At 64.0% G+C, this 9,436-nt stretch overlaps 3 protein-coding genes across 3 annotated transcripts; 2 read left to right on the plus strand and 1 right to left on the minus strand.

Moving 5' to 3' along the window:
- Nucleotides 1-9: 9 nt before the first annotated feature.
- Nucleotides 10-516, plus strand: MNEG_8446 (hypothetical protein; the record flags this gene model as incomplete). The annotated part of the gene is made up of 1 exon (XM_014043077.1): nucleotides 10-516. A coding segment is annotated over one exon (507 nt), but the record flags the coding sequence as incomplete, so codon positions are not given.
- A 2,480-nt stretch (nucleotides 517-2,996) lies between these two features.
- MNEG_8447 (Uncharacterized protein) lies at nucleotides 2,997-4,827 on the minus strand (the record flags this gene model as incomplete). Its single annotated transcript, XM_014043078.1, has 4 exons — nucleotides 2,997-3,573; nucleotides 3,818-4,035; nucleotides 4,246-4,346; nucleotides 4,671-4,827. The coding sequence occupies 4 exons, from the start codon at nucleotides 4,825-4,827 to the stop codon at nucleotides 2,997-2,999; spliced, it is 1,053 nt and encodes a 350-aa protein (XP_013898532.1).
- A 2,701-nt stretch (nucleotides 4,828-7,528) lies between these two features.
- Nucleotides 7,529-8,542, plus strand: MNEG_8448 (hypothetical protein; the record flags this gene model as incomplete). Its single annotated transcript, XM_014043079.1, has 2 exons — nucleotides 7,529-7,585; nucleotides 7,982-8,542. The coding sequence occupies 2 exons, from the start codon at nucleotides 7,529-7,531 to the stop codon at nucleotides 8,540-8,542; spliced, it is 618 nt and encodes a 205-aa protein (XP_013898533.1).
- Between the last annotated feature and the right edge of the window lie 894 nt (nucleotides 8,543-9,436).

Genomic DNA, 9,436 nt, shown 5'->3' on the forward strand with positions numbered 1-9,436 from the left:
CCGCAGCAGCCGCCCGCCAAGCGCCAGCGCCGCGCCGCCGCGGCCGCGCTGCGCGACGAGGACAGCGACGACGAGTTTGCGGACGACAGCGACGACGAGTGGCGCCACGACGAGCTGCACGGCGCGCCCTCGCGCGCGGCCGGCGGCGCCGCCGCGCGCGCCGCAGCGGCTGCGGCCGCGGCCGCTGCTGCTGCTGCAGGCGCGGGCGCTGTGGTGGACAACCTGACACGCGAGCAGCGCGTGGCGCGGTACCGCGAGAAGAGGAAGAACCGGCAGTTCAAGAAGACGATCCGCTACGCCAGCCGCAAGGCGTACGCGGAGGTGCGGCCGCGCATCAAGGGGCGCTTCGCCAAGAAGGAGGAGCTTGAGGCCTGGCGCAACGCCGAGCGCGCGATGGCGGCCGGCGCGGCCGCGGCCGGCGTGATCGCGGCGCTGCCCGAGAGCATCGCCGCGCACGCGTCGCTCGCGTGCGCGTTCGGGCGCGCCGACGCAGCGGGCGTCGTGCCCGTGATGTGAGGGGGGCGGGACAGGGGCGGCGTCGCCGCCCAGCCCTCGCGCGGGCCTCAAGCTTGCCCACTCGCTGACGAGGCTGTGCTGGTGGGGTGGGATGGTCTTTTTTGTCCAACTGTCCTGTTGATTAGACGGCACTGTGGCCATTTCACGTGGCCCGGCCCAAGCCCCCCGCCCCTGGCACCCCACTCTCTCGTCCCCGAACTGCTGTCCCCTTTACTTGAAGGGCGACCCGGCGCCCTTTGACGCCGCGCGCCCAGACCGGCCCTTCTTGTGCCCCCCAGTAGCGCCCCCAACCCTGGGGCTGGTCCAGAGGGGGGCGCGGCTTGGCGCGCAGCGCACGACTCACGCACGCAGGGGCCTCTCAAGCCCCAGCGCGCATGGGAACGTGCGTGCGCGCGCATCGTGCCGCGCCCCCACGTCCGGAATTCCGGACGGGCCGCCCGCCTTCTCTCTTCAACGGGGTTGCGCCGCACATGCTACGCACTCGTACAGAACCTTCAACCCACAGACCTGCGGGGCCGCAATTCCTGCCCCGCGCGCGCCCTCCTCTCAGAAAGGCGCCGGTCGCCCGGCTCAAACCGCGCCACCGCTGCACGCGCGCCCGCGCGCCTCCGCCCGCTGCCTGCGCCCCTAGAGCAGGGCATGGGGCTTGGGACGGCGCGTGAGCACGATTGCCGCGCGGTCGCGGCGTTGGCCGGGTCTGCCTGCTCTCTGTTTGCAGCCCCTTCAGTGTGTTTTCATGTCTGCGTTGGCGGCGGCCCTGCCCCTATTGGGCGTGGGCCGCTGCGGAGCGGGCGCGCGCTCCTCCCTATGGGCGAAGCGGCGCGCGCCCAGAGTCCTGGCCAAGTTTTTTGAGGAGGAAGTCACGATGCGGGGCCGCCTTGTGTTGTGCATTGGCCGCCGCAACCACGTCAGCCCGTTCAGGGCTGCACCCACGTTATTCGTCCGGGCTCTGGCTGGGGAGGTTGGGGCGGAATTTTCGGCGAGTCATCTTCTGAGGGCCTCGTGCCCGCCACATGTCGTGGGGACGGGCTCTGGGGCTAGCAAGGCTGCTGGCACCCCTCACCCGTCCCTCAATCGGCTTTGGGAGACTTGAGAGCCCTCCCCGCGCCCGCTGCTCGCTCGTGGAGCGGCTGCCGACCGGGGCGGTGGGGGCCTGTTTGAAACCCGTCAGAGTGTGTGTGGCCCCGCCCACAGGCCACGCTCGTCTTGAGGGTGGGTAGGCTGCGAGCAGGCTCGGGGTATGCCCACACCCCCGCCAAAGAGAGAGGGCGCCCATCGTGGCGCGCATGTACCCTAATCACCCGTGGGCCCCCCTTTATCGCGCTCAGTGGGAGAGGGCGCCCTGGTCTTGTGCCCGTCTCGTGATGTTTGCCCTGGTCTCCGGCCTGTCTCACATGTGTTGCTGGGAGTGTTTCCCTTTGGTGCGTGTGATCGCGGGGTGAACGAATCAGCCTGGCTCGCGTGGTTGCGGAACGTCAAATGAGCGCGCGCTCGCCGCCCGGGCCCCGCCGCAACGCGCATGCTGCCACCTTGTGGCACGCTAGCGGTTCGGGCACCTGTGCTGTGGGCTGCGGCGCGGTTTGTGGTTAGTTTTGCGGTCGCGATTCCGACCCTGTTGCAGCCCCCTTCTAAGCCTGCCTGCTGCGCCTGAGGTGGGAAGCTGTGGCTGGGAGCTGGCGCGTTGCTGCGAGGCGCCCTGGGCATGCGCAGCCACGCCTGTTTGTCTCGATGCGTCCAGAGGCCTGAGGAGAAAACGCCCCATTGCCGCGCTGCAGTTGGGGATGAATTCGACCGGGGGCCTTCACGCCCTCTTGCCTACACATCTGTCTTCCCGCCTTACGATATCACCAGCACTCACGACACTTGGGCCAGTCGATGCTGCATGTCCTCGCGTCCACACTTTTCGGCGGCGTGGCCGCGTCTCTGCCACCCTGCGGTACAACCACACGCTTGCGTCCAGCCACCTCTGTGCAGCATGTGCAGCATGTGGCGGGGGCAGTGTGCGAACGCGCGCGGGTCGCGCACTGGTGTCTCCCTGCCTTCCGGCCCCTTTGAAGTCCCTTCCAATCTTCGCCACGCCTCCAAGAAAGAGAGACGAGAGAGCCCCGCGTTGCCCAAACCACTTTTGAGAAGACGCCCCTTTTTTTGCCGCCGGTGAGTTGAGACCGCCTGGCACGCACCCCACCCTTGCGACCCTGCATGCTGCGCCCCACCATCGCCGGCCTGCAGGGGGTGCCGAGCTGATGAGAAACCCGAGAATTCTTGAGTGCGAAGCCCACGTATACTTGTGTAACCGGCACAGTTGACTAGGTGGCAAGGTTGACTAGGGTGGCTTCCCACATGACTTGAGTCAATGAGGACATATAAGCTACGGCTTACACGCACAAAGCAGCTGCTACACAATTAGCTGCTGATTGTAGGAGGGGTCAGTGGAAAGAAAGACATGCGCAAAGTAGTGATTTCGTTCACTTCACATTCTGTCAGCGCTGGAAGCGCGCTAGCCGCCGCTGACGCAGCTCCTCCTCGGACACGGCTGCGACGCCCCCCGTGACGTGACCACTGCCCATGCTGATCACAGCCGGAGCCTGACGCCCCACTGCAGCCGCAGGCATTGCGCCTGGCACCGGCGAGGTGGGCAGCCGCGCCGCAGGCAACCGCTCGGGCGGCTCCTGTGCCTGCACCGGCCGCGCGGGCGGCCTGGGCGCCGCCCTGCCGCTCACGCCTCCGCCTGCGAACCTCGGCTGGTGCGCCCCGCCCACTACCCTCGCGACAGCCGCCGCCACGCGCCGCAGCAACCGCTGCCCACTCGCGCCGCTGCGCAGCGCTGCCGCGCCCCGCACGTGTACAACCCCAGCCAGGATCCCGCAGAGGTGCCCGAAAAAGGACGCCTGCGGGTTGAAAGCTGATGCCAGGACCAGCTCGGCCCAGGCCATGTACTTTGTGGGCAGCGTGAAGCCCATGACGCTGCTGTATGTCGGGTCGTCGTGGTTCAGGACCACCTTGAAGGCAAACAGCACGGCGGAGAAGCCGACGGCGCAGGTGGACAGGTACATGCCCCTGCGGTTGTGAGGGCGGCGGAGGGGCGGCGGTTGCGTTTGCCTCCTTCGTGGGGTTGGGGGGGCTGAGGGCATGCGCCGCGCATGGAGAGGGAGGGAGCGCCATGCAGGTGTGTGCTTGGCCTGCCCTGGCGTGCTGCAGGCTGCCTCTCGCGGGGACAAGCAGACCTCCCTGACGCCGCCGTGCTCCATCCATAACGCACACAAAGCTTGCAGCACCTCACGCGCCCCTGCCCTGCTCTCACCTGTACTCTGGTATCGCCTGCGCCAGCGCCCACGATCCCGCCACCACCAGCCCATGCGACAGCAGCAGCAGCTCCGCGGTCAGCGCCGCGAAGCGCGCCGGCCCCAGCCGCCGCTCCAGGCGCGCGCCCTTCCACAGCAGGGAGGACAGGTTGTAGTAGAGGTGGCCCTCGTCCGCATGCACCCAGGCGCTCCAGAACAGCCGCGACCACTGGCCGCCCTGCGATTGGGGGCGGTGGTTTGGGGGCTGTGGTCGCCGGCCATGGGGAGCGTGCCGGGGCATCAGGGCTGTGCCTGTGGCGGGCTTGAGATGTACTCGCGCAGAGGTTTGCTGCCGTCGCCTGAGCATGTTTTGGCCCAGCACGCGTCAACGATCGCCTGCAAACGCAGCACACGACCAGCCATGCAGGCGTGCCGCTGCGGGGCGCACCTGCAGCACGGCCGCGGGCTGCAGGCATGCACGCCGCAGGGGCGGGATCAACTGTTGCAGGGGTTCTGGCAGCAGATCGCGGAAGTACACACCCGCATTGGCTGCAGGCAGCGTGGTGAAGATTGTGGCAAGGTGGTGTGGCTGGTTGAGCAGGATGGAGGGTGGTTCGTCTTGCGCAGGCGGCATGAAGAGGGGGGCCCGGCAGCCACTGCATCCGCTCCTGCGCTAGCGATGCCCGCTGCGTGTGCAGCAGCCACGAGGCGTCGCTGGCCCCCAGGGCTCGACCGCGAGCCCGTCCCTCGCGGCGTCTGCCACGGCCGGCAGCTGGCGCCGCGCGGCACGAGGTCGTGAAGGCGTGCAATGGGCCCATGGCGACGGCGCATGTATGCAAAGCGACGTGGTGCATTCACATGCAGCGCGCGCACCCGCCATGAGCGCCAGCGTGACGGGCGGCTTGTTCTCCATCTGGTGGATCTGCTGCGCCAGCTGCACAAACAGCAGCATTACGTAAGCGTCGATGCCGCGGCCGTAGGCGGCGCGCCGTCCGCGGCCTGGCAGCGGCAAGGGGCGCCCGGTCCACATTGCTGCTGCTGCTGCTGCTGCTGCTGCTGCTGCTGCTGCTGCTGAATGCTGCCTGCAGGAGCAGCCGCTTGTCGGCAGTGTGGGGTGAAGCAGAGGAGGTGCAATGTAGTGCAGCTGAAGGCCCTGAGGTAAAATTGACGATTGCCTAATATGAACCTAGGGTGGGGCCTGGGAGGCCTCCTTCGCTGTGCTGGATGCCCCTGGTGGTAGGGCGCCCACCACCTCAGGTGCAGCGGGAAGGGCAGGGCGCAAGCAGCGAAGCTGCCGCAGCTGCAATGGCTCCACGCACGCCGCCGGCAACGTAACAGGTATAAAGTGTGCCGCTGGTCTTGTGTGTGCAATCGTTCCGTGTGCCAGGGACACGCTGTCTACCGTACTTTACACGGTACTGTATAAATTGATTGCGAAGCCAAGCAAAGCAATTATCCAGTCGTCATGCGCCGTGTTGAAGAATCGAAAATAACATTATTGATCAAGGTATCAACAACACATGCACTGAAGAGAATCCGAGACGTTGCGCCCAAGTGACAGGTGCACCCATTGTGTATCCAACCTGATCTACTGGTGCTTGTCCACCGAGCAGCAGCACGCGGCACCATCCAGTACTCGTACGGCAGATTGCCGCGATGTTGGTGTGTCAACATCAGCCGCGCCGGAGGTACAGTATCATGCGGTAGTGCGCTTTCCGTGTGAGAAGAGCAACTCCTGACTGCAGACCCGAGCGCCAGGCTGGGTGCCCTGTCACCCACGGTAGATGCTCTTTGGCAAGTGGCTCCTGGCTGCCTAGTATTATCGCTGTCTACGAGCGCCTTGCTACCTGGGGTGCATGTGCAGCATTGTAAGGAAAGGACTCTGTCAAGGCCCACCCTCTGCTGCTGCATCCTGTATGTTTGTGTAGTCCTTTGGATAGCACCAGCTTCTCACTGCTTGTGAAAGAGCATTACATGCAACTACCCTACAGTTCCAGTCCATGAGCACGGCGAGCTAGCATGCCGCTGACCTGAAGGGCCGCAGCGTATCGATTAAGAGCACAGATTGCGGTTCAGAGTCAAAGCACAGCGCAGTCGGCGCAAGGACACCGGCCGAGGCCTCTCACCGCTCGGTGGCGCTGACAAAGATGAAAGCACGAGTGTTGCGCCCAAGCTGTCTGTGTACGTAGAGCGCAGCCGTGGATTCGACCCGCGCGCTGTGCCGCTGAGCGGCTGCCGCGGGCTGCTGGAGCGCGTCTGCTGTAGGTGAGCGAGCGCAGCATCGGTGGAGATGTGACAAGCATGTTGGAAAGCGCTGCAGGTGTCTTGTGGCAGATCCACTGTGCCGTCAACATGCGAGGCATTCACATGGTGGGACGCGGCTCTATACGAGTGTGATGTTCTTGTCAGGACAGTGACGAATAGGTCAGGGAGACAGAGCGGCATATGCTCTCGATGCAGATCAGGACCGATGATGACACCCTCTGCTTGGCCCTGGGCCAGCTGCGCCTCTCGCCTCCATCAAAGTCAGCAGCACCCGTGTTGCACCCGCCGCAGATAATCTTCATGCCTGCGTATGGTGCAGTTTTTTGCCAGCAATTGCGCTCGGGGCACCACAATGTGTGCCGGCCTGCTGCAGCAGCGCTACTGTTGGTACGAAAACTCCAGTCCGCTCGACTGAGTGGCACGCTGCGGCCCCACCCTGCAGCTGCATCAAGCCAGAAATGTCTGCAAACATCTTAAACCATGGCAACAGGAGCTTCAGTGTGACACTTGTACACACGCAATTGCACATACGCGCACAGGCTGGCAGGCAGGCACGCACTCACGCACGCACACGGAAGCAGGAGGAAGTTGTGTACCGTATGCGGGTTGGGTTGATGATTCCCTCCATTGATATGGGAGTTCAATAGCCATCCTGCAACGTGGGCATCACATCCTGGGTCCTGCAGATGAAATCCCTGGGCCTCTGCTACCTGGTTGATTTCTACCCTGTGCCTCACGCAAGCTACAGCTTGATCCATCCAGCTGAGCTAGCTGGGCTGGCTTGATACCCTAAATCAACTGATTACACTGCGTGGGTGGTCAGGTTGGGGGCACAAGGCGCATTCTCCAGCAGAGCACGAGTGCGGCTGGATGAGTCGTGCCGGCTGCGACGCCCTCGGGGGACGTAGACAGCAGATGTATCGAGCGCCATGACATTGCAAGCAAGCCCAAGCAGTGTCAGCAATGCAATGATGACCGATACAACCACAGTTCACACCAACGAGAAGCATCTTGGGCCGCCGACAACTGCCTTGGACAAACGGCCACCACCCCAACCATCACCACCATCGTGCTGGGCTCACAAACACCGACAAACATGCATCATCGTGCACAAGAGGCAATGCCTGTCCCGCTGCAGCGCCCCGCCGGGCTCCCGGCCCGCCCCGACGCGGTGACAGTTCGGCCGAACTGTCACCGCCGCCGGCTGGGCGAATTGTCACCGCGCCCTGGAAGGTGACACTTGCAGGATTCCAGAAATCAGGAAACGGGCGCAGGAGGGCGTTGTCAGCGAGCGCAATAAAAGTTTTGTGCATAAAATGGTTAACCGGAAGAGACGACTGCACACGTGACTGCCTCGTTGCGCTCGTGAGCTTGGTGTCCCGCGAACTAGGCGTCCGGCCAGTTTGCTCAGCCTGTCACGTATACCTCGGCGGCGTAGTAACATGCAGAACCATCCAGTAATCCGCATGCTGCGCCCCGGCTGCCGCGGTGTGCGCGTGCCGGAGGCTGCAGCGCCCGAGCTGGTGCGCTTCCTCTGGGCTAAGCGCGCATTTCCCGACGCCCCCATGTCCCCGTCGTTAACGCTGGACGCTCTGTGGCACTGAGCGCTTCTGGAAACCGATGTGATGACTGCCGTATACGTGAGCCCGGCCCTGGGGAAGGGGACCCCCCCAAGTGTTGTGCGGCTTGGCAGACTGGCGATTGAAGTGCAGACATGGTAGCTGGCAGTCTGTGTATGACGCCTTTAGTCCTTGAAAGTTGGTCAGGCAGTATAGCAAGTGCGAGCGCAGCACCCAACCCTCAGCTGCAGTATGCCTCTGCGCAAGCTGCAGCACTCGTACGGGACTGTGCGCTGCTGCCGTTAGCGAACCAGCTCGCCCAGCCGCCATCAAATCACGCGCCCCCCTTCTTCCCTGCAGGACCTGGTCGGCGGCGCCGTGCGCCACACTCAGCGCACCGCCAACGACGGCGAGAACGCCAAGGCCTTCCGCCGCCTGGTGGCGCTGACGGCGATGGACAGCATGGGCTTTGCGCCCGACCTGTCCGTGTGGCGCAGCGAGGGCTTCGACCCGCGCGCTGTGCCGCTGAGCGGCTGCCAAGGGCTGGAGCGCGTCTACGTGAGCGAGCGCATCACGGGCGCAGACGTGCGTGACATCCTTGCCATGCTGCGCGTCTGCGGTGACGGCCGTGGCGTGCAGCTGACGCGCGGCGTGGGTGACGCCGTGACGGCCGTGGCGGTGGACGGGTTTGAGCTGCACATCGAGACTCAGGACGGCATGGTCCACTGCATCCACCCCCTGGGCATTAACGTCACTGTGGGTGACGTGCTGAGGCTTGTGGAAGAAACGGCAGGCATCCCCGTTCCTCATCACCGCCTCATTTTTGATGGCAGGCCGTTGTTGGAAAGCGGCACGCTGGCTGAGTATGGCATCGAGACAGGGGACTCGCTGGGCCTGTTCCGGCACATGACGGGCTGTTGATGGTGGGGCATCCGCTTGCTGCCCCTCACCTGCTGTCAGCCTTAGCCATTCGCATTTGCTGCAGAGGCATGGAAGCAGTAGGATCAGGCGTGAAGGGCATAGTGCTGCTGTGCACACGTCGGCGCCACTCAAGGGGTGCGTGCTACGGGCGATCTTTCATGGTGTTTTGGCTTGAAGTTCTGCAATAATTCCATGCGTGGGCGTGGATGTGGTTTGGGCACTCTGTCAGCCGTGGGGTGCTGCCGCATGCCTGAGCAGTGAGAGCAACTGGGACCATCCTCATTTTGTGCGAGACCTCGTTGATGCGTCATCATCAGGCATTTCTTGCATTGCAATTGCCCTGGGTGGCCTTACTTGGTCGCATGTTGCGCTCAGCAAATTGGCTGTCGATGAGCTGACCCAAAACCTGATCCTGTTGGGCGGCTGGAACTGCCGCAGCTGTTGTCAGTGGAAGGCCAGAGCCAGCTCAAGTGCCTCTGGCTCAAGTGCTGTGCATTCCCACCCAGCAAGATTGATGATGCACGAATCATTGTCCGTAGATTAATAAGTCAGATCATCAGACGCGCGCGGTCGCAGTTTCGGTGAGTTTGGCTTGTGCTGGTGCGGGATGGAGTTGGCGAACGAGCATGGATCTGTTGCGTATTGTCCCAGTCAGTTCTAAGCTGCGGCACACCTGTTTGCTGGGTGGCAAGCTGTACCGGTAGCTGACGGCGCAGCAGGATGTGTCGCTAGTTTTCGGGTACCGCGCCTGCCGGCGCGTGACACCCCAAAGTGTGATTGTGCCGAGCCCTTGTGCGCCCGTTCCCTGAGGCCTTTGGGGGTCTGTAGCTGCCTGGGACGGTGACGAGGGTGGCTTTTGGGTTACTTTACCGACATCAAGTGCCGGGGCTGGCC

Source organism: Monoraphidium neglectum (genome assembly GCF_000611645.1).
Source record: "Monoraphidium neglectum strain SAG 48.87 unplaced genomic scaffold scaffold01607, whole genome shotgun sequence".
NCBI lineage: Eukaryota > Viridiplantae > Chlorophyta > Chlorophyceae > Sphaeropleales > Selenastraceae > Monoraphidium > Monoraphidium neglectum.